General features: G+C 41.8%; 1 protein-coding gene and 1 pseudogene across 1 annotated transcript in view; one reads left to right on the top strand and one right to left on the bottom strand.

Moving 5' to 3' along the window:
* The window catches only part of SLC25A20 (solute carrier family 25 member 20), a 39,197-nt gene that overhangs the window by 362 nt on the left and 13,769 nt on the right, over positions 1–25,066 (top strand). Inside the window, exons 2-4 of the mRNA XM_036739020.1 lie at positions 14,494–14,586; positions 18,872–18,999; positions 23,799–23,889. Coding sequence (XP_036594915.1) covers positions 14,494–14,586; positions 18,872–18,999; positions 23,799–23,889 — 312 coding nt within the window. The remainder of the gene's footprint in view (positions 1–14,493; positions 14,587–18,871; positions 19,000–23,798; positions 23,890–25,066) is intronic.
* LOC118831626 lies at positions 10,162–11,093 on the bottom strand (annotated as a pseudogene).

The raw sequence follows: 25,066 nt of genomic DNA, 5'->3' as shown, positions 1-25,066 counted from the left end.
TCAGTTATGGGGGCGGTGGTCGAGGGGATTCCCGCTGCTTCCGGTGGGAATTCCCCCTGCTGGGCCAGGCCGGGGGAAGAGGGGGAGAGGAAGTGGTGCGTGACGGGAGCCGTGGCTCCCCTGAGGAGTTGGGGTGAGAGGCAGGGACGCAGGGACTGAGCGACGGCCGAGGGCCAGGACCAGGACCAGCTGGGCGTCTGCCCCGTGAGTGGGCTGGCTTTGCACAGCTCGGGAGGGCATCATTCTCTTTTCCTACAGATGCGGAGACTGAGGTCCTGGAGAAATAATTTGTTCGTCGTCTGTGGTCAGCTTTCTTTCCCGACTCCAAGAGCCTCAGTTTCCTCCTCTGTAAAATCGAGATACCAGTCTTTGCCCTCTGTACCTGCTTACATTGTTGGCTAGTTCCGATAAGCAGTACGATGGGTCAGTGTGCCTTTGACAAGACCTTTCACCTACTGACTGCTAGGATTCTCTGACCCCGGTCTTTCTGGGTGTTTCTTATCTGTTCCTTCCACACTCTTGATTCTAAAGGGTGGAATTGTCAGTTTCCTTCTTGGTAAAATGAGGGGGATTGGACTAGATGTACTCTAAAGCCTCTTCTAGCCCTGAGATACTGTGAATTTGTGGGAGACCAGATAAGAACCCGGTGGAAATTGTGTTTTAGTAATCTGCAACTTTGTAAGTGGACAGATGAAGGAAATTTATTAATTCAGCAAACATTAATTAGGTGCCTTCCGTGTGCAGGGAGGGGAATACAACGTTTAGATAAGACCTTGCTTCCATGGAGTTTACTGTTCTTTAAGGGGATACAAAAGAAGGAAGTCATGTAATGTGGGAAGATTTATCTTCCTGAATTCAAATCTAGTCCCAGACACTTATTAGCTTTGTGACCCTGGGTAAGTCACTTAACCCTCTTTTCCACAGTTTCCTCATCTGTAAAATGAGCTGGAGAAGGAAAAGGCAAAGGCTAAGGAAACCCTAAATGGGGTCATGAAGAGTTGGACACTACTTGAACAAGAGCAAACATTTGAAATAGGAAAAACTAAGTGCTATATCAGGACTGGTGGGAAAGGGAGGGGAATTAAGACACTGTAATTTGATGGAGGGAAAAGTGCCTTTGAAGGATGTTAAAGAAAAGATACCTGCCTTTCCACTAGGGAGAGTAATAGGAGGATGTCCTTTATCAGCCATGAACTTAGTGTGCTGAAAGGAGCAATCCTTTTCAGCTCTATCTTATAATGCATTTCCAAATGCAAAGCTTTCTCCCTCTGCCTCTGTCTACCCTGTTCCATATGCCTGTGAATGCTTCTCTCTCCCAATCTGTTGAATCTGCCCTTTCAAGCCCAATTCAAATACCACCTAATCTAAGTAACCTTCGTTGTGTTCCTTGTAGATAGAAATCTTCCCATTCAGACCTTTCATCACACTCTTTGAGACCTTTCTGATAGAATATTGGATATTGTGATTATCTATGCTTGTACCTTGCTTCTCAGTATACTATAAGATTAATGAAAGCAGAGATCCAATCATACCTAAACTTGGTTTCAGGCTCAGCATGTAGCATAGTACTATGCACATAGTTTTAGGTATATAATAAATATTTGTGGAATGAATGAATGGAGGTTGTGATCCCTAGACTCACAGGTTTTACAAAGATATGAATGGCACTAGAGAATCTTGGTGTTCTAGAACAGAGGTACCAAATTTAGGCCTAGTGAGGCTGAACCAGATGAAAGTATAATTGGGAAAAGTTTAACAAAACAAAAATATAATATGATATAGGTAATGTTAATTTTGTATTTTTCTTAGTCAACATGTGGCTCACAAGGATCTGTTTCTATTTGAATTCAACACCGCTGTTCTAAAACTATTGTAATTGTTGGTGGTTTAGGGAAAGAGACTAATAATCCCAGATATGGAATAATGAGTATAGAGCTCAGATTTATATTAAGTGGGGGTGAACACCTTTTATTACATCAGGAAAGTCTGCCTTTCTCCTAGTGTTTGGAAGCTCTGACGAGACAGCTTAAGAATGTTTTCCTTTATCCTCACCCATAGACAAAATGTAGTCTCATGAAGTGCTGTAGCTTGTGATTTTAAGACTCTCTGTTTCACATTGATGTGAGCATAGGAGAGGCCAGCCTCTTTTAACCTTGACTCATTGCATCATTTTTATGTTGTTTTATATTATTTTTCTTGCTAATCTTGTTTTTTAGCTTTGAAGGTGACGGGTGAAGATCAGTAAATGGAGGTGTCTAAGCCCAGAAAGAACTGAATTCAAAGAGCGGGCAAATCCCATTGGTTGGCTACTTGTTTGGTTGCTAAAATACTACTCAGAAATGAACTAGGAAAGGAAATCAATTTTAATTTAAATTCAAATCCACAAGCATTTGTTAAGTATTTACTATGTGCTAGGCACCTTGCTCAGTGCTGGGATTGCAAAGAAAGGCAAAGGTAAAACCGTTGAATCTGCTAATTCAATTATCAAACTTTTTTTAACATTTTGTGTTAGCACTGTGCTTGGCACTGGATCAGATAGAAAGTTTAGAGAAGATAACCTTGCCCTTATGAACTCTATAATTTAAACACAAGCACACATAATTATTCTATGAAATATTGCATAAAGTGGATCCAAAGTTGCAAAACAAGGTGCTTAGTGAGGTCTTAGGGCAAGGAAATGAGTATGAGTGAGATCAGAAAGTTTCTTGGTGGAGGTAGCTTTTGAGCTGAGCTTTAAAGCATGGGTAGGAATTCAACAAAGGGAAAAGGTGGACTGTTCTATGGAGGGGGTGACAGGGAGGACCAGAGAGGATGTTAGGTTGACTGGAGCCTGTATAAAACTGGAAAGTTGGGTAGATCCAGGTTATGGAAGGCCTTGAATGCCAGGCTAAGAAATTTGAATTTAGTTACCAATAAGCAATTGGGAGGAGTCCCTAGAAAGGTTTTTAGCAGAGGACTAGGCGAGCATTGTGTTAAGGATAGATTAGACAGGGGAGAGACTACTGGGTGAGAAATGATACCATTGCTTAGGGAAAATTGGTCAGGCAGTCTAGATTAAGGGGAGACAGAATAGAGCTATGAGAACATGTTAGAGGATGAATATTTTCACATTGTTTTGGAGAAGGGATTTGACTTTTGTCTATATAACTCTATTTCCTAATCTGCAAAATGGGGTCGGGAAGAAGTGGGGATGGTCTAGGTGATTTTCTAAATTTCTTCCAGCTCTGCCATTCTCTGATTCCTTTGTGTTAGGGATTTTGCTTGTTCTTTGTCCCAGTTCTCTCTTGAAATGCCTTTTTTATATTTTATAAGGTTAGTGAGAAATAAAACATTCAGTCATAAGATTTAGCAACTGATTGGATATTTAAGGTTGAGTAGAGTGAGTAGTTTAGGATGACTGAGGTTGAAGGGCTCCCAAATCCATTTCTTTGGCTCAACCTCTCCTTAGAGCTTTAGCTCTTTTTTCCAGCCTCTTGGGAAAAGCTACTTTTTTTCCCCAAATACTTCCATCTGTATGCTGCAATTGCACTTTAAACTCAATTAGTACCAAACTGATCTTTGTTCCTCACTCTCCTGCCCACTCCCCCACACCCCCCCCCCCAAGAAGCTTCTCCTTCCTTCTAACCTATTTCTATTGATGGTTTCACCATTCTCCTGATCATCCAGACTTAAGGCCTCAGTCATCTCTGACTTCTTTCTCACCTTCTTATAGGCAGTGACTTGCCAAATCCTGTCATTTCTGCCTTTGCTATGTCTATATAATCATTTCCTTCATTTCTATTACCTCTGGAGTCTCCCTAGGTCAGATTTGTATTTCTTCTTACCTAGAGTATTTGTTTTTCTAACTGGTTTCCTTGTCTCCAATCTGTCCCTGTTCCCTTTTGTGTTTCATAATGCTTACCTTTGATTCAGGAATAAAAGAGATCCAAGTATTATTGGATTACTGTTCATACTTAATATCCAGTGCTGGAGGGCCAAATTTTGATTTAAGTGCATTGCTAAAACACATAGATTGGGTTAGGGCATTTTGAAATCTGAAGTCAAATTTATTTAGCCCTTCCCTCAGGCTCTCTGGTTAGGAAAGGATGTGAATAAGTTCAAAGTCAAGAATTACTGTACATCCTTTCCTTAAGAGTATTTACATCTTAAAATCCTCTAAAACTCATTTGGATTTAAGCCAGAACAATAAAGTATGATTATCTAATTTCAGGTTTCAGCAGGTTTTTTGCGGGGGCGAGTGTTTTTTGTTTTGAACAAATGCTTCTGAAATCTCAATGGGTGACCTATCATCTCTTTTGCGTAAGGCTGGCCCAAGGTCTTGTCATTGTCTCGTGACAGATATTTATTGAGCAGCACCATTCTGTAAAGGTACTTTTCTAGGCACTGAGATGACTTAAACAAGATTCTTTTCTTCTTAGGGCTTCCACTCTTTTAGGGGAAATAAGCCCTGGAAACAAAGGACTGTGATACAAAATAAAATGTGATCAGTCATGAGGAATCAGAAGATGAAGAGATCACTTCTGGATTAGAGCGATCCGGATGGGCGCTACGAAGAGTGGGGGAGGTGTTTGAATGGCAGACGAGGAAGTAGGCAGTCTTCATGGATAAGGGAACAGCATGAGTTCAGATATAGAAGCCAGAAGATGTAGCCTTTTTGAGGAACTCTGAGGAATAACAGCTCACATTAATAAAGGATTGTAAGTCTCTGTCCCTTCTCCCTACTCCCCAGGACAGGAACTATTTTATTTTTCACTTTGTATTCCTAGTACCTAGCATGGTGACACATCTGACACATAGTGGGCAGGGTGTTGGTAAATTTTTAATAATAATAGATAACATGTATATAGTGCTTAGTATGTGCCAGGTACTGTATGAATTGCTTTACAATTACAGCCCTAGAAGGCAGGAGCTATTACTACCCTCATTTCATAGATGAAGAAACTGAGGCAAACAGAGTTTAAGTAAGTGACTTTGCCTAGGGTCACCCAGTTGATAAGAAACTGAGGTTGGATTTGAATTTAGGTCTTCCTGATTCCAGGCCAGACTCTCTGTCTGATATACCATTTAGCTGCTTCCTCCCCAAACGATACCATATCCTTGGCTACTCTTTCTAATGTTGGCTGTTGTCTCTCTCATACATCCTGACACACGAAACATCAACCTGTACCTTGCCCTCTCATTACCATTTCTACACCCTCCTCCTGCCAATGTCACTCTATTAACTTTTTCTCCTTTCTGTCCTTCCATATCACCTTTCTAGATTCTTCTTGCCATAATATACCAGCTTGCAAGGCATTCTCTTTTCTCCAGTTTTTAATACCTGTCTTCCACTTCACCTCTCCCTCTCACTTTATAATTGGGAACATCGGGATACATGATGATTTCACTCCCCAGTTCATCAGACTCAGCTCCTCTACCTGTTTGTTGTATCTTAGCTCCCCATGGAAATTATGGTCACTTAGATCTCACCATTACCCATTCCTGTACCAGCTCTCTGACAGCACATAACCACGTCAGCTGGATCCACTGTGAATTCAGACTGGGTCTTCACTGCCACAGGGCAATCTCTTGATTTTAAACGTTATTTTTCATTGATGGCTTTTGTTTTTTGTTCCACAGACGTTTCCTGATATGCTACCTCTGCTGCATGGGAAACTATCCTGTTAGAAAGTTAAGTAAAACATGCCTGACAGAATAACCGCCTCTCACAGTGTATGCAGGGTTTCCCGCTCGTAGTTCTCTGCCTCTACAGAGGAGGGAAATAGGTTTCATTATTTGTTCTTCATACCAAGATTGGTTGTAATCCTCTTACTCTTTCCCTAATTGACTCTATTCCCCTCTCCACAGCATGTATTCTTGAGTCCCTCACAATCCTCTTCCCTTTCTCAGGAGAGGATATTGCTTTCTTTACTGAGAAAGTGATGGCCAACTGTTAGGAGCTTCCTCATTTCCCTCACTCTACTCCTTGAAACTCCTGTTTGTCAGTACCCACCCTTTCCTTTCCTTTCCACTTTGCTCTAGTTTCTAAGTAATAGCTGCCTCTTTTTGTCAAGGATAACCCCCTCCACTTGGGCCTTTCATACCCTATCCCTTCCCATCTCCTCTGGGAGGTTGACCCATTGGTCATTTCCTCCCTTATCTACTGGTTCTGTCCCTGCCGCCTATTTTTGAAAAATCTTTTGATCCCTTTCTCACACACCACCATCATTACCTCTTGACTGGATTATTGTAATAACCACTTCTTTGGTTTTCCTCTCTCCAGGGCTTCCTTTTCCAATCCATCCCCCATATAGCTGCCAAAATTATCTTTCCAAAACAGCTCTTATCATGTTCCTCCTATGTTCAAAAGCTTTCTGGGCTCTTCTTATTGTCTATAGGATAAAATGCAAGCTGCTCAGCCTGGCGTTAAAGGCCTTCCTTAATGGTTTCCTCTCCAACCTTATCTCATTAGTTGGATAAACAGATAAAGCATTTTCATCTATCTGTATCTATTTTGAGGCTAAGTCTTCCTATCTCACCTAGGCTGAAAGTACACGGGTCATTCATGGGCCTGATTCCATTACTTGTGAGCTTTGAGGCTTTTACTTGCTCTGTTTGTAATCTGGGCTTGTTTGCCTCTCAGTAGACTGCCTGTTCAGACCCATTCCCCCTCCCTAGGGGCTGACCATATGTGTGATGTGTGATCCAGTAGCCTCAGCCTTCCCACTCGTAGGGAATTACAGACTTGAGCTACTAGTGATTAAGCTTTTACTGTTCATCAGGCATTGTGCTAAATGCTAGAGATACAAATCCAAGCAGAAAGACAGGCCCTACCCTCAAGGAGGTTACGCTGTGGTGGAGGAAGACAATATTTAAATGGGAGCTGGAAAGGGATGGGATGGGGTCTCGGAGTGGTAGCATGGAGTAGAGTTGCCTTGGAAGGGGCTTAGGCCCCATCAAGATTGGCCAGTCCACAGGTATGGTCCACGTTACCAGGGGAAAAGTTGAAGAAATAATCTGAGTTTGAAAAGAGAATGCATGGCATAAAGTGGAGACCTGAGCCCTAGCAAGAACTTACTTGCTAAAACCAGGGGCCCCAAAGACAATTTAAATTACCCATGGGGAAGAGGAGAGATAGTGGTTGGCGTAGAGAAGATATGGCTTGGAAGGTTTCCTCTCTACAATCCATTTTCCATACAACTGCTAAATTGATATTCCTAACCATGTCACTCCTAACTTCCAGAAGTTTCTGGGGCTCCCCAGTACTATTGGGACAAAATAAACTGGTATTTGAAGCTCTTTGCACTCTGGCTCCAACCTCTTTTCCATCTCATTGATTACATAGCACTGCCCCTCGTACACTCTACTATTAAGCCAAACAGCACTTCTGTCTCTTCCCTGTATGCACCCTTCCATTCTCTTGTGTCTGCCCAGGCTGCCTCTCATTCCAAGAATGTGCCTCCTCTTCACCTCTGCTTCAACCCTGTTCAAGGCTGAGCTCAGGTGCCACCTTGATGACCACTTGCCCAGTTTCCTCAATTGTTAGTTTTATGCCCTTCCTCCACTATAATTTATTTTGTATATACAATAACCTTTATTGATTTGTGAATAGGTAGAGTATAATGTAAGCTCCTTGAGGGTAGGATCTGTCTCATTTTTAAATTTATATCCCCGGGGCCTAGCCCAGTGGTACATGGTGGTCACTCCGTAAATGCTTGTTGGTTGAAAATCTGTGTGCTAGTTGTGTTTCCCCAGTTAAATATAAGCTCTTTTTTTTTCTTTGAATCTCCAGGACTTAGCACAATGCCATATAGTAGTAAGCGGAGTAACATTTAATTTGTTGTTGAATTCAAAATTCTTTCTTCACAGCGACCCTGTGGATTAATTAGTACAAATAAAAATGATGCGACTATGAAGCCTCTGTTTGGGACTTCTATTATGCCTCTTTGTTTGGGGGAATATTCCCAGGTGATCATTTCCCTGGTCAGGGTGGGGGGATCTTAAGAAGATTACAACAGGAAACCTGTGGGTTTCTCTTTTGCCCATTTGTTGGCTTGGTTCCCCTCAATGGTGCTCCAGCCCTAGCAATGGTAACTGTGGAGGGACTATTGTACAACCTCTCAGCCTAAGAAATGACAGCTTTAAAGTAGCAAGAGTTCCTGAACCCCAAATTACTTTTGTTGATTGATCACCCTAATCTGTTAATACAGTGAGGGCAGTTAGGAGTTCACTCTAGCAACCTTAAATTTGTCTCTCTTCCCTGATTGTGCAAACCACAGGGTGGTGCCATATATCTGGAGAACTGTATAGGTCTGTATATTGAGGAGGATGGTAGGATTCATTGGAGAGGGAGAAGAGTTATATGAACTATTTATGGGCTAATGTGAATTCTTTATATGTTGGTTTGCTCCAACATAAAGTCCAAAACAGATGCTTCTTCTTTTGATCTTTAACCTTGTTAAAGTGACCCTGGTTATACATTCTACCCTTGTACCAACTACTTTTTTATAGAGTTGCCATAGGATTTATATTTTCTCTGGGGTGAAATAAAGATTGCCTTCCATCTCAAATTGTTACCTGGGTGTGTACGCTGGGGTGGAGAGCCCTTTTAGCAATATCTGAAGAGACCTAGATGTAACTTCTATTCTGAGGTTCTTAGGTGAAGCTGTAGGTACAAACATAAGTCATAACTTTGTAGTAACCTCCCCTCTCTCCCCCAACCATCAAACCTAGTCCTGTAATCCCAGAGTTTGGGATGCCAGGCCACAGGATGCATAGGAGTTATGAGTCCCTTTTTTTTTTTTGTTACTGTTTTGAACGTCACAAGCACAAACGTTTTCATATGTAAAGAACAGAACAATTAGACTTTATATGAAAACTGTATTATATACCAGTGGTTTGCTTTTAAAGTAAAAATAAAATTAACACAAAAGAGCCAATACTTCTTTACTTATCTCTGTCCCTTTCTGAATTTCCTTCTGCTCTTTTCTATGCATTTTTAAAGTATATCACTGACACTCTTTGACATCACTAATCTGTTTTAATCTTCCTCTTCTCCCATTCTTCTTCCCAAAAGCCCTCCCTTATAACATACATTGGCCATGTCTGAAGTCCTCTAATTGTTACTTCTCTGCCAAGAGTAAGAAGCAAGTTCTGTCATCAGCCTTCTGGAGTCATAATTGGTCATTGCACTGAGATAGCTAGATGGGGCAGGCAGCTGGTAGAATATTAGACTTAGTGTGCGGAAGAACTGAATTGGAATCTGGCCTCAGATACTCATTAGCTGAGTGACCCTTGGCAAGTCACTGAACCTCTCAGCCTGTTTCCTCATCTGTAATATGCTAATAATGTTAGTACCTCCATCACAGGGTTGTTGTGAGGGTTAAATGAGGTAACATGTAAAGTGCTTTGCAAACCTCAAAAGAGTTTCCTTTTTGAGGCAGCCTAGGTGGCATAGTTGATTGTGTTGGACTTTAAAGTCACTTAACTTCTCTCAGCCTCAGTTTCTTTATCTGTAGAAGGGGATAATAATTAGTACCCATCTCCTGTGATTGTTGTGAACATCAGATAAGATAGCACATAAAGTGATTTGCAAATCTTAAAGTATGTTGTAAATGCTGGCTGTTAGTTATTAGTAATAATAATAAGTAGAGGTCTTCTGATAAAGTCATTCTGTATATTATTTCTGCTCACTTCACATGCTGCACTAGTTCATACAAGTCTCAGGTTTCTGTGAATTCATCCATTTTCTCATTTCTTGTATGATAATATGCCATTATATAACATAATTTGTTTAAGCTTTTCCCAGTTGATTTGTGTCTACTTTGTTTCTGATTCTTTGCTACAATAAAAAGTGATGTTACAAATTTGCATGTATGGATCATTCTCCTTGGAGTCTATGCCTAGTAGAGGTCTCACTTGGGTATAGTATTCTCAGATTAGTAATTTTTTGGTTATAGTCTCAAATTACTTTTTTTTTTTTTGGTGGGTTCTGGTCTGGCTTTGTTAGAAGGAGCGTAAGAACTGGGTGAGGCTGTAATGGCAGAAGTGGACTGGAAAAGGTTTAAATGGGGCTAAGGTGGAGGGGGTTCCTTCAATGCTAAGGCAGGTGAGAGGAATAGGGGGAAAATGGGGTCTGGCCTCAAAGCGGGGTACAAGGCAGAAAAGCTAGCAGGAGAGGGCTCAGAAGGGAGCTTCCTGGGGATTGCGAGCGGCCATCAGAGCCCGTTTCTGTTACTCGTAGGTGCAAAACATTAATACGTTCCAGGCCCAAGCAGAGGAAGGAAGGCATGAACCCTTTGTAGAAGGCTAGGGGTGCCTCCTTCCGAAGCATGGTGAGGGCACAGTGGCCAGCACTGGCATACTGGCCTGCGGCAGAGTTCATGTATCTCGGCTTGACTACATCCACGGGGGGAAGCAATGATGGTGGTACAGAAGCCAGCCCCAAAGGCTGATGTGAAGTGGCATGGAAGGTCATCAGTCATGATATGGGCCTTCAGGAGGGCATCTTTGATGAGATCATAGGTCACTAGCTCAGCACAGTTGACGATAGCATTGTGGGCAACGTTGGGTGAAGTTCCTTTCCATAAGCCCTGAAGGCTCTCCTCTCGAACAATAGTCTTATAGGCATCCACTGTACCCTGGTATCTCTGTCTGCCACCTGCATGAGCCTGGGCCTGGAAACATAACTTCACCACATCTGTGGGTTGGGCTGCGCCCACTGCCAGTGCCCCTGTGGTGCAGCCTGCCAGGAGGTGGCTCCCAATGCCCGCTTGCTCAGATCCCTTGGTGTAGAACTGCTTGACAAGAGTCAGAGAGGCCAATGCGGATAGAGGCGAAACTCATCTGGTGCTGCAACCCAGCCACCAGCCCATTGTACAGACTGCCAGGGCCTTCAGTCTTCACCATGGTCAGAATAGTGCCCATGACACCCCGATACTGGGTATTGGTAGAGGAAGCTCGGATGACCCCTGGCTCTCTCCTTGAATCTGCAGCCGGACTTTGGCTGTGTCCAGGGGGAAGGTGATGAGGTCAGCGATGCAGGCAGCGGTGCCAGCCCCGAGGCACTTTACAGTGGCTGTTGGAGGCACATCTGTAGACTTAAATCCAACCATGATGAATGCTGCTTTTCTGCTACTTCCCAGGAGGCAGAGGAGAAATGGAAAGATAGCCTCTACTGATTGAGCAAGACAAGATAGAGGAATTCTGCTGGAGTCCTGATCTGGAGGGTCTCACGATGATGGTACCTTGATCAAGCTTCTCTAAAGGTGTCCCACTGTTCATAGTTGCTCACGGCAACCATGGCTCACTCCCCTTGGTTTTCCATAGAAAGTTGTTGGGAAACTGAACACCTAATGATCATACTGTATGTCTGGGACTGTAGAGGAAAACATGAAGAGGCAGCGGGAGGCACGAAGTCTGCAGCAGAGTTCGGCGTGCGGTGGACTGGAGCAGCTGCCTAGCTGTCTCTTCGCTGGGTCCCTGGGAGGTCTCAGCCTTGGAGGACGTTGAAGTGCGCACTCCCCAGATTACCTTCTAGAATAGTTGGATTAGTTCATAGCTCCACTGACAGTACATTAGTGGGCCTTACCTCCCATGGTCCTAACAGTGATTGCCATTTTTCGTTTTTTTCATCTTTGTCAATCTGATGGGTATGAGATGAACTCAGATTTGTTTTAATTTGTGGGTTTTTTTCCTTAGTAGTGATTTGGAACATTTTTCCTATGGCTGTTGATAGCTTTTATTTCTTCTTTTGAGAACTTACTGCGTATCCTTTGATTATTTATCTATTGGAGAATATTATTTTGATTTTAAGATAAAGAAACTAAGGACCAAGGAATTGAGTTACTTGACATAGTCACAAAGTTTCTAAGTGGCAGAGCCAAGATTTGAATTCAGGTCTTTGTAATCCAAATCCAGTCCTATTATCATTGATAGCGCTGTTTCTGTAAGTAGGCCAACACCTTTGACTAAATGACTGAACTGAATGAATGAAGCGTTTATCAAGTGCTTGCTATGTGTAAAACCCTGTGCTAAGTATGCTGGGGATACTATTAGAAAAGTGTAAGAGTCTGCTCCCAAGGAACTCAAATTCTCTTGGGGAAAACAAAGTACATGGAAGGTTTCAGAATCAAATCAGATTGAACAGAATTTGAGCTCTTCAGGTATATAGCCTTTGTGGCATAGTGTTCAACACTGCTGGCTGTTTAGGAGTGTGAAGAGAAGTGAGGGGACAGGGAAGATCTAGAAGCAGATAAATGCCCTCAAGGGCATCTGGTAGGGGAGATAAGGCCCATATATGAATAGTCATAATGAAAGATAGAGTAGTATAATATAGTTTGTTGCCACTGTATATAATCCATATTTTAATTATCACAGGTCTCTCTTTGATACTCTATGACTGAGAATCTGAGATCTTAGAATCAAGATCTAAATGTAATGACATGGAAGGTGACCCAAAGAGTAATGGGAAGTTACTTTGTGGGCAGGTATTAGCAGAAGGCAGCATGTTACCAACCATAACTTGAGTCTAAGAAATGGCTTAAAAAACGTCATTAAAGACATGTTCAACCAGAAAAAGAGTTTGCCAGAATGAGGGATGCACAGCTTGAGTGCTGCCCTGATACTCATGAAATAACATATATACACAGAGGAAAGTGTTTAAATGGGTCCTTTCTGTAGAATTTACAGAAACAAATAAGAATCACAGAGTATGAGAAGGCGTGTGTGAAAATAAGAGGGCTGACATTGATAAAGTACTGCAGGGTTTGCAAAATACTATGTATATTTCGTTCTTGGAACATTTCTGGGAAACAGAGATTGTTACTACCAAGCCTATTTTACTGATGAGAAAACTGAAGCTCAGAGAGTTAAAGTCACTCATTTAGTGTCTAATGTGGAATTTGAAACTGAATTTCTCCTGATGCTTACTCCAGCACTCTTTTTTCTACATTGTACCATAGGGTTGTGATAAGGTCACAGTTCCATAATGGTAAAATCCACAATCAATGAAGCATTTATTAAGAACCTGCTTTGTGCCAGGTGCTAGGTTTACAGAAACAAAAGACAAATAGCCCCTGCCCCACCTTCAAGTTTTGAGAGGCAACATGCACACTTCTAAGTATACATCAAATATATTTAAGATACATACTATACAATTTGGGAGAGAAGGGGCTTAGTAAGTGTTGGATTAAGTGGATGGATTAAGGGACTGCTCAGGTAGAAGGTGCTGCTTAAACTGAGTTTTAAAGGAAATGAAGAGTTTTCAGAGTCAGGGGTATGGAGAAAGTAACATTCTAGCCCTTAGGGACAGCAGGTGCAAAGGTGTGTTGAAGGGAGGTGAAATGGGTGCCCTGTAGGAGGGAAACTCCAGAGGCAGATGGGCTAGCTCCTGTGGCAGTGACAGAGACTAGTGTATAATGGGGCTGGAAATGTTGGATGAGGTGACCCTGTAAAGAGCTTTAAAAGCTGGAGGAATTTTGACCCTACAGGTAGTAGGGAGTCACTGGCATTTATTGAATTAGGGGAGTGGCCTGCTCAAACATGCACCGAGATGTGTTGTGGAGGCAGAAATAGCAAGACTTGGCAAATGATTGACTGTGGGGTGAGGGAGAATAAGGATTGAAAGATGACATTGAGATTGTGTATCTGCATGACTAGAAAGAATAAGGAAGTTTTCTATTTATTTTGTATCATCTGTGGACATGTTGCAATCCCATTAGGATGTAAGTTCCTTGAACAGAGCCTGCTTTGGTTTTATTTTTGTATCCCTAGCACCTGATACTGTCTGACTTAGAATATATGCTTAATCAATGCTGATTGAATTGAATTCCATATGAAAAGTGCTAACAAACGACGAAGCAGAGCAGAGCAGAACCTATTCTCAGTGAAGGTGAAAGCCTAGTCCTTATTAGTTGAATTTACTTGATCTTTTATTCTCATTTGCTTTTCTTAAAGAGACAGGTACATTTTTCTTAGTCCATGTCATTATCCTGGCTCATTTGCCTTCTGTTGTGGTGGATTGGTTGAAGCTTTGAGTAGATGAATTCTATGAGGGAGTCAATGAAGCAGAAAGCCAAGGGCTGCTCTTCTGGGAAGACCTATAAAGAGAGGATGGGTGAAAGAATATGGCAGGAAGGCAGAAGAAATGCCAGAACAGAGTGTTAGGAAAACCCAATAGAAAGTTTCTTGGGTCAGATGGCTTGCTCTCTTGAATTTGGCAGAAAAGTAAAATTAATGAGGATAGAGAAAAGATTGGATTTTTTAAGAAGAAAGTTATTAGGACCTTCAAGTGTGCATTTTCATTACAGTTGTAGAAATGGAAGTCAAAATCCAAGGGGCTGGGGAAAATAACCTATTTTGAGAAAAGGAAAGTGTTAGATGTCACTTCCATATTGAGAAAATTTGACAGCAAGAAGGAAAAAGAAAAGAGGGAGTAGAAAATCCTCTTAACAGGCAGTCAGCTTTGAATAAATAAGAGTTAACTACATTTTAATGCTTTTTTTTTTTTTACAGGTAAGGCTACAGACTCAGCCAAAGAGCGTCCTGGGGCAACCTCCCCTCTACTCTGGGACCTTTGACTGTTTCAAAAAGACGCTTTTTGGAGAGGTAAGAGTCTTTCCATGACCTTCTTTAGGCAAGCATAGTCTTTTATTATGCTCTCACAGTAGGATGTCTCCAGTACTGCCTCTTCTCTCCTACCCTTCTTATTGTTTCTTTATCACTGACCAATCTAGCAATTATTTTGTATGTATAAGCAGATCTTACAAAATGACTCCCTTTTATGGGTAGTTAGATCAAGACTGGCCTCAAACCAAGATTAGAGAGGGAGAAAGGCTTTTGGGCTTGCATTTAAACTATCTTTTCATGACCACTCTCTAACGTTGCTTATCAAGTCTATAAGAGAATGAGCTAGTTGTTTTCCCTCTGACTGGGTGTCCCTCCCTCCCCATTCCCTTCTGCCTTCTCTAACTCATGATTCTGGCTCTCTCTATCTTCCACCCCTACTGCCCCCAACAGTGGTCTCTCCTGTGTTAACAAAGGTGAAAAAAATGGTTTAAGGAACACATTACCTGACACATTACTTGGGACAATATATGCAGCACTCCATATCCATGGTTCTTTTTTTTTTAATTTATTTTTAATTCATGGAGCAAAACAAGCATTTCCATAACACAATACTGCTTTACAACTTGCTATTCCCTCCAAATACACAACAGAATTATATAAATTTCTTTTTTATTCTTCTTTCCTTTCCTCCCCAACCCTTCCCCCCAACTCCTCCCCGCCACCAGATGGTACCTTGCAGAAGACAAGGCACTATCTGCATCCACATCCATAGTTCTTTACCTTTCTAGCAAAAGGGGAGGGAGGTGCATTTCCTCATTTCTTTTTGGGGGGTGGGGGGGTAGGGCGGGTCAAGGTGGGTCATTATAATTACATATAAACTCACTTTTCTTAAAAATACTGGTGATTGGCTCAAACATTTGATGTAGACTCTGAACCAGTTTATAATTAGTGAGTGTCACAGTCGTGTTTTAGGTGTTTCAAATTCACCTTAGGTTGAGGAAGTGATTGGAAAATATATTTATTGCCTTGCTCATTGTACCTGTTGGGATTTTACAAGGATCTACTAAGGGCAACTTCTTTTCTCTCCCTCCTGAAAGGAAGAGACTTGTCTGTCCAGTTCTTACTGAGAAGTTTTCTCTTGCCAGTTACCCCCACCCCCAAATCTCATAAATAAATTAATAAATCACTGACTTCCTGTTTTTTAGTAGGCACTGAAAGGTGACTATGATATAGATGAAAGAAAAAGCAACACATTTAGCAGTGATTAACTTGGTTTGAGAGTGGGTTGGAAAGAATAGTTCTCAGGAAAATAGGGAGTAGGAGGGGCTCATTGTTACAGTGGGGTCTGGAAGGGAAGCTACTTCTGGGAAGGGAACCATATAAGGACACCAATAAATATAGGTGCCCTTCCTATTCAGAGGTGCTCCTTGTATGGGGTGGGGTTGAAGTGACCAAGATATAATCCACTGTTGCTATTTGCAGAGCCTGTTGATGGTTGCCACAGAGTTTCAAAGGCCACTGCAGTTCCTGAAATGACTGTGTATCATTTGAACCAGAAGAGGGACAGGGACAGTGCAAAAATAGCTCCTGCAAACTTGACCCAAAGGAGATCCTTTGAAGATCATCAGCTAGTATTTGTTGTATGCCCAGAGATACCTCACACTATACTTTATAAATCAAGGACAACAAACTCAATTCCATCCTTCCAGGAGCTCTCATGAAGTAGTCTTAGTTACTCTTTTGGCTCAGGGTTCAGAGTTCTGAGTTGTGCTTCCAAGCTTTAAGGTGACATTGGACATGTTGGACTTTCAGGGGCTTTGGTTTGTTTGTCTGTCAAGAAGACAAGGGGCAGTTATGTGGCACAGTGGATAGAGCACAGATCCAGAAGACCTGAGTTCAGATCCAGCCTCAGACACTGATATTTTCTATGTGACCCTTGGTTCTGTGTGCCTCGCAAAATTCAAACAAACCAAACAAAAAAGAAGACATGATAATCCCTATCTTGCCAATCAATCCCATTAACAATAATTTATTCACAGGGTTTTTATGAGGCTTTAATAAAAATGCATCCAAGTTTTTCCATATCTAAAAACATAATGTTTTGAAATCCTTTATTGTGTAGCTGACAAATCCACATGTGTATGGGACAAACATATATAAATATATAATTAAATTCAGTCCTGATTGTAGTTTCTAATTAAGTCAAGTAGGTTAACATTCCTTTATTTATTCTTTCACAAGGTCATTCAGTAAGGATTTACTGAGCACTTTCTGAGTACTGTTCATTCTTATAGGTACTCTGTTCTAGGAAGATACAAAATGTTTATAATATTCAGTCCCTGCCATTCTGGTGCTAATATTCTAGGACGAAATATAAACACAAAAGACTGGGACACACATGATTCCTACCATTGCTGTTATATGAGAAATGCATTGAAGAGATACCAAACAAAGTGCTTTATGAAATCCTAGGGGAAGATCATCACCTAGAGGGAATCAGCAAAGGCTTCCTTGTGGAGGAACAATGGAGTTGATCAGGGATGAGAAGGAATGCAGCAGGCTGAGGGAGAAGCATGAGTCAAGTCCCTGTGGAAGAGTATTTGGCAGGCGCAAGAGCACTCTGAGTAAAGGCCCTGGGGCAAAAAAGCACAGGGTCTGTGTTCAAAGGGCAGAGAAGAGTAAGGCCAGAAAGACTACCTTGTGGAGTGGTTTCATGCCAGGCAGAGGATTTAAACTTTCTTTTCTTTTTTTTTAAAAGAGTATTTTAATTTTTTTTTCTCAATTTTTAATGTTTGTTTTTTATAATTTTTGAGTTTCAAATGCCTTCCCTCCTTCCTTCTTCTCTCCCTTCCTTGAAAAGGATATAAATTGATATAAATTATACATGTGCAATCATGCAAAACCTATTTCCAGATTAGCCATCTTGCAAAAGAGAACACAGTCCATCCCCCCCACCCCACCCCCCCAAAAAAACAAGAAAAATAAAGAACTTTATGTTCTAGGCAATGTGGAGACACTGAAAGGTTTTCAGGAGTTGAATAGCATGAATAAACCCATATTTGGAAAAGATATCTATATTGTCAGTGACATGAAAGATAGATTGGAAATAGAATACAGAATTGGGAACATTGATTAGGGAGTTCTTGCAGTTGTCCAAATAGGTGGTGATGAAGACATGTGACTAGTTTGGCCACAGTGGAGACAAGTGAAGTTGTGGAACCTGTCTTACCCTGAAGTGAACACACTCTGTGCCGTATTTCATTTCTGTTTCATTTCTGACTGTTGTGTCTTTGTACATGCTGGCTTCCATGCCTTGCATGCTTACCTTTGTCACTTCCACCTCTTGTTATCCCTAGCTCTCTTCAGAGCTCAGGTCAAGGGTTGCCTCTAAATGAGTGATCATACAGCCACTGCTTGAAAACCTCCTCATGGAGAGCTTACTACTTATTGAAACTGTCCATTCCGTTCTTTGGATAGCACTGATTATTAGAAAGGCTTTTCTTAGGTCAAACTAAAATCTTCCTCCCTGTAACTTCTACCTATTCCTCTGAATTCTACCCTCCAAGGTCAGGGAGAACAAGTCTAATCCTACCCTTCTGTGTGATTCTGGCCTTCGGATACTTGAAGGCCACTTCCTTGTCCCAAACCATCTTTATGGCATGGCTTCCAGTTCCTTCATTATTCCGTTCTCTTTCCATTGCATATACTCCAGTTTGTCAGTGCTATTTCTAAAATGTGCCATCCCAAAATGGCAGATACTGTTCTGACCAGATCAGAGAATAGCAAAACACAGCAATGCTTATCTGCTTCTTCAATCCCTCCCTCTTTCCCTCCCTTCCTCCCTCTTGAAACTCTCTTTCTATTAATACAAACTAGGATCACATTCACTTTTTTTGGCTGCCAAGTCAGCACCTGTGCTGGAGAGCTCAACTGGAAGAATGTCATAGCGCATAGCACAACAGAGACTGGGCCTGTCAGATTCCTGCTCTCTGCCTTCTTTGCCAGGATGTCAGATAAAGGAAAAAAGTGGAAAGTTAAAGGATGTGGTCTTTCTTTTTCCTCTTCAAGATACTTTCCTCATGAAAATGCATGGTATAGTGGAATGAATGCCAGATGTGGGAGTTGAGACCCTGGATTCAAATCCTGGTTCTGCCATTTACTACTTGTATGACCTTGGGCAAATCGCATGACCCAGTAAGCCTCAGTTTTCTCATCCAGAAGATGCAGAAGTTGACCTAGATGACTTACCTCCGAGGTCCCTTTCCATTCTCAATCTAGAAACTAAAGTGTGGTGCCCATTGCCTGTTTGCACATTGTCTTTCAGGGTATTCGAGGCCTTTACCGAGGAATGGCTGCTCCCCTTGTTGGTGTCACACCCATGTTTGCTGTGTGCTTCTTTGGCTTCGGGTTGGGGAAGAGACTACAGCAGAAGCACCCAGATGACATACTGAAGTAAGTTCTTCAGGTCCACTGTATTGGGACAGTGTTCATACTTAGCCACAGATTATTCTATAAAAGGCACCTCACGGATAAGGCATAGTTTGTGCCCCGGGCAGTCATTGAATAGGTTCATGGGTGAGAAGGGAAGGTGCTTTGGAAAGCTTTGTCTGGAGGCAGCATGGCATAGTGGGAAGAACACTGATGTGGCCTGTGAAGACCTGGCTTTGCTTTGCTACTCACTGCATGTGTGATCTTGTGCCCTCTAGCCCTCATTTTTCTTCTCTGTAAAATAAGGAATTAGACTGGATCTGGTGCTTTCCAAACTTTGATCCAAATTTCCACAAATCTGTATGTGCGCCAAGCATTTTCATTTGGTGGCTTAGAGAATAGAGTGTGGGACTTGGAGTTAAGAGACCTGGGTTCAAACCCCTTCTCAGACACTTAGCAGCACTGTGACAGTAGATAAATCACTTCACTTTCTGAGGCTTAGTTTCCTCATTTGTAAAATAGACATTTTGCACAACCTGTCTCACACAGCTGTTAGGAGGAAACACTTGCAAACTTGAAGTTGCTATGTCAATATAAGTTTATTATTAAGTTGATATGTGAAGGGCCTGTGGTGTTTGTCGGTATGGGAACTTAAAAGATTTCACCTTGTCTATAAATGATGATAGGATTTTTGAGTTAAATGAGTCCCAGAGATGTTAGGTGATTTGCTCATGGTCACCTGGCTAGTAAGTGGCAGGAGCCACATTTGAACCCAGGCTTTCCTGACTCCAACTCTACTGTACCATACTGCCCATTGCTATTATTATTATTATTATTTTGTCATTATGTAGTTCTTGATCAGTGTATTAGTAGTCCAGCTACTGTAATATATACTGAAATACAAAATTTTGTGACCTTAAAAAATCATGTTCTTAAACTCAAAAAAGTTGATAGTTATTAGATGAGCTCTTAGGATCTTTCCAGAAGTGAAGTCCAGTGGTTCCATGATCTTTATTCTTGGAACCAGAGGTTAGAGTGTTCTTTATTGTCTTCCCTCCCAGGTTGTGAGCTGGTGAGGGAGAAAGGGATGCTTTTATTCTTTCTCTACACCATGCTCATAGGTGTTTTAACAATTTCTCCCCATGGATGAGATAGATCAGCCTTGTTTTCCTTATTTTTGGAAAGTGAAGTTCAGCATGAGGCAGTGACTAAGTCAAAATAAGACCCCAAAGCTGACTCAGCCACTCTGGTGTCCAGTTCATTCTAACAAATATGTTTGATAAGATTCTGTAAACAGTAGTTAAAAGAAATATTTTAAAGCTAGAAGGCATATGTAAGCTTTATTGTTAACTTCTATTTAAAATATTAATCCCTCCCCAAAAGGGTAGCCAGCCCTGATGCTCTGCCTTCTATGGCAGTAGTAGGGAGCAGATGGCAATAAGGAACTCTGGATTCCCTCTGACAACACACATCTGTCACAGTGGGGCTCCCTGCTAGGTATCTGGCTCTGGCAGCAGCAGGATCTCCTTTCAGATCTCTGGCCATGATCCTTAGCAAAAGGCCAGCTGGACTATGGATCCCAGTCAGAGATAAGACTCAGTACCCTCCCCAGATGAGCACAAGCAAAAGAACCTGGCAACCTGGGTTATTATCATTGGATATCTGAGTCCTACAGTTCATACCTGCTGTCATATCTGATTGGCTTAGTAGAGTCCTATCTACTTTTTCAGCCTAAGTTACTTAGGGCTGATTTTCCAGAGGAAGCCACAGATGTCCCAAGATTTCAGCCCCAAAGTACCTCTGTAAGAGATACTTACAGCACTCTGTGAGTTCTGGGCAAAAGGGCACAAAGTCTGCTTTGGTCTCAGGAGTCTCTCCTTTTGTGTTATATCCATTCCTTCATCCTTTCATTTCTAAGTGCCCACTTTGTACAAAGTCATGAGCTAGGAGAAGTACAGCACTTAAAGAAGACACCATCCCTGCCTGCCCTTCTGGAGCTCAGAGCTCAATAGCATGTGCTGATTGATATCATTAGAAGATGGTACACAAAGGTAGTAGTGAATATAGAAAGATGTAGGAGTCTTGGGTCTGTGGTCTTGGAGCCATGATGCAGCACCTGAACAGAAACTCAGGTATATAAGCAACTAAAAATGTTTCCTCATTTGACTCTCCACATTTGCTTCCTAAAATGGAAATTAGGTATGTTGAACAGAAATAGGCAGGAAGGTGGAGCCACCTTTTATGGGCTCTGCTTGCCTAGAAGCATAGCAGGGAGCAAAGGTGAATAAAGGCAGAAGTATTTGGTCTCTAGGGTATATGGGAAGAATTATGCATACAAGGTTTCTGAATGGGCAAGGGTTGTGGTCAGTTAGGTACTTCAATTGGCAGAGGGTAAACACCAGGATTGGGAGTAAATACACTTGAGTTTCAATCTCATTGATGGTCTGCAGCCACTGTTTCCAAATAGGTCTCAGACTTGCCCCATCTCAGAGTTGGAAGGGACTTCAGTGGACATCTGTTCCAACCTATCTCTTGTAGAAGAATCCCCTCTAGCATACCTGATCATTCAGCTTTTGGCTGGAGACTTCCATGAGGGGGAGCCTGAGGCAGTCTGTTCCACTTTTGAATAACATTACATGTTAGGAACATTTCCCTGACCTCTAGCCTTAATTTGCCTCTTTGTCACTTCTACCTGTGGCTCCCAGTTCTTCCTATTGAGGCCAATCAGAACAAGCCTTATCCCTCTTCCATGCAGCAGTCTAGAAAAATCCATTTCTTTTTTAGGCTAAACCCCACAACTTCTTTGAACTGTTCCTACTTTGGCATGATCCTAAGCCCCTTTGCCACCCTTGTCACCTTCCACTGAACACAGCAGGGCACACCTTCACAAGCATTCATAACCTCTGGAGTATTTATAAAGATACAAGATTTATATTTAAAAGATGCAGGATCAGTTTGAGGCAGGCCATGCCAGCCAGAGCATCAGGTTTGGGATTCTGATGCTACTGGATATAGAATTCTGATTAGTCATTTTCATATTTTCTCTCAGGGTGGGATGGGTAAGTATTCTGCTCATTGGGCATAGGCAGTGAGTATTGTAAAGTAATGAGTGATTTCCATAAGGCCAATCACACCATTTGTGTCTGACTCTTCTTGTATCAGAGTAGAAGATAAGGGATGCAAAGGGCCTTAGTCTTGGTGTGTCACTGGACTTCATTATCTACTTGTTCTAGTGGGACGCTAGTAGGAGCATAGTTAGCATCATCATTACAATGATCAATATGTCACCTTACTTAGGAAAAGAACATTTTTCTTCTTCATACTATGTGCTTCATCTAATTCCATTGGTCCTCCCTTTATAAGCAAGACATGTCCTCTCCTCTCTCTTATCATCACCGCACAAGCCATTTTATTCCCCACCATTTCTAGGTAAGTGCATAACAGTCCTAGATTCTTGGAATTCACTTCCTCTTAGCTTTATTCTTACCTTCCTGTGTAAGGATCTTTGGTTGGTTGGTTGGTTGGATGAGATGGTGGCTCAGTAGCGAAAGGTTTAAGCTTCAGCAGGTTAACTAGAGCTGTACAATTTTCCCTGATACAGAGCCTATTCTGAAGTGGATGGGGCGGGGAGGGTGTGGGGGGGAGGGAGCAGGAAAGGGGCGGTAGGCAGAGAAAGAGTTTAAAAGCTCAGCCCATTGTTGCTTTAATCCCTAATCCCTGAATCTCTAAATCGAAAATCCATATTTCAACCTGGAATTTGGGATGGGGAGCTACTGCTACCCGACTGTTGTGCCAGCTGTGGATGCCATTTGCCTCACACTCTTCTGGTTATACAATTCATCAGGCTCACTGTGGCCAACAAAGGAGTTTTTCCACAAGTATTTCCTAAGCTGCTATAGCTTTTGTTGAAATGTAGCCAACTTCAACTCTTGTTTCTTGTCCTTACTACTCAGGCTCAAAGGTTGGTCTGAATAGGAATGGAAACTGAGCCAGACAGGAAGTCACCAAAGCCACTACTAGAAAGGCAGTGACATAGTGGGAAAAGTCTAGACTTGGGATCAGAAGAGTCCTGGGTTCAACTCTTGCCTCCCACCCTTATGAGTTTTGTGATCATGGGCAAGGCTTCTCTGAGCTTCCATTTCTCCATCTATAAAACGGGGTTAATGATACCTATCACATTACCTGCCAAAGTTATGAGATCAAACAAGATAAACTATGTAAAGCACTTTGCTAACGTTAAAGCACTCCCAGTTGTTGTTACTATGTTATTGCCAGTTCTTTGGCCACAGACAAAGCAAACCTGGAGATGCCATTGTGTGCTAAAGGTGGGCAGGCAGCTTTGCAGAATTAAAGACTGGCTTAGCTCCATCCACCTCCTTTCTGACAATGTGAGACAGCCATTACTCATTCTACACACCCTCAGTGCTAAACCGTTCACGCTTGGGGGGCAAAATGTTCTCAGTTCCTTGGTGACCCTCAAAAGACAGCTTGTATCCACACTTAGTATCCATTAGGAAATGAGCCAAGATTACTTCTTAATCCAGACCTCCCACTCTTTTTGGTATGGAGATCCACAATGGTGCAAAACCTTCCTAACCCTTTAGCTTCCTTGGACCTTAGGCCCTCGAAGAGCAAGATAAAAACAAAGTGAAACAAAACCAAAACCTCAGCCTTATAACTTTGCAATTATGGGTCCTTCAAATACCCTTTGCAGCCTTGCAAAGTACAGATGTTTGGATATAAAGCTGTCTCATTTATGGAATTTCCTACATCCTGTGTAGTTAATCACTGGCTCTCTACCACTCTTGTTTTTTCCATTTTAGTTATCCTCAGCTGTTTGCAGCTGGGATGTTATCTGGTGTGTTCACAACAGGAATCATGACTCCTGGAGAAAGAATAAAGTGTCTCTTACAGGTAAGGGGGAAGAAAGTATTCTGCTTTTCAGTTTTATAGCTTCTGTTTGCCATTTTTTAAAAGTCCCTCCATTCCTTAAATACCAGCTGCTAGATACATGTGCAAAATGTTTTCAAGGTTTATAGGAATATGGGAACTTTAAATTATTAGTCCATCTACATACCTTCATTAAATGCCACCTGTATGCCAAGCACTATTGCTAGGTGCTAGACATACAGACACAAAAATAAAATTGTCCTTCTACCCAAGGAGCTTACATTCCATTAGAGGATATAACATATACATATATGGTTACAGATGAAAGAGAGAAAATGCAATTTTAGGGGGAAAATGCTAGAAGCTTGGGATTAGGAAAGGCTTCATGTACTGTAGAAATTGGTGCTTGAGCTCTTCTGTGAAAGAAATTAGGGTTCAAAGAGACAGATGGAAGTGAGGAGAGAGTGCTTCTGAGGGGTGGGAGGGAGCCAGTACAAAGGGGTGGAAGTAGCAGGTGGAATACGTTATGTGGGGATGAGTAAGAAGGTTAGTTTGGCTGGACTGAAGTGTACGTGAAGAGGTGCATAATAAGGTTGGAAAGCCTGTACTGGATCTTAGATGTTATGGGGAGCCAGAATTTATTAAATAGGAGAGTTACACAGTCAGACATGCACTTTAGGAAAATCTCTGGTAGCCATGTAGAGAAACACTTGAGGCTAGGAGACCATTTAGGAGATTTTTGTAAATAATTCTGTAAGAGCTGATGAAGTCCTGAACTAGGGTGATGGCCATGTGAGTGGAGAGAAGAGGACAGATGCAAAATATGCCATAGAGGTAGAAACAACAGAATTTGGCAACTGATTAACTATGTGGTGTTAAGCTAAGAGGATGATTCCAAGGTTACAAACCTAGATGGTTGGAAGGTCAGTGGTGCCTTTGATAGAAACAGGGAAATTTGGAAGGGAGTAGGTTTGGGTGGAAGGTAATGAGTTGTATTTGGAGTATGTTGAGTTTGAGGTGCTGTGGGACATGTAGCTCAAGTGTGAGAGAATATTGATGTATCTTATTAGCAAGAAAGCAAGACAGACCTGTCATTCTCTACCCTAAAGCTGTATACCTTATTTAGCTAATCAAAAAGCTGGAAAAACATTTCAGTGGATCAGACTTGAAAGAATACTGGCTTCCCATTCCTATTCACCTC

Source organism: Trichosurus vulpecula, chromosome 9 (genome assembly GCF_011100635.1).
Source record: "Trichosurus vulpecula isolate mTriVul1 chromosome 9, mTriVul1.pri, whole genome shotgun sequence".
In the NCBI taxonomy this organism is placed as follows: domain Eukaryota; kingdom Metazoa; phylum Chordata; class Mammalia; order Diprotodontia; family Phalangeridae; genus Trichosurus; species Trichosurus vulpecula.
The sequence above is the reverse complement of the archived record's forward strand: the minus strand, read 5'-3'. Positions and strand labels throughout refer to the sequence as shown.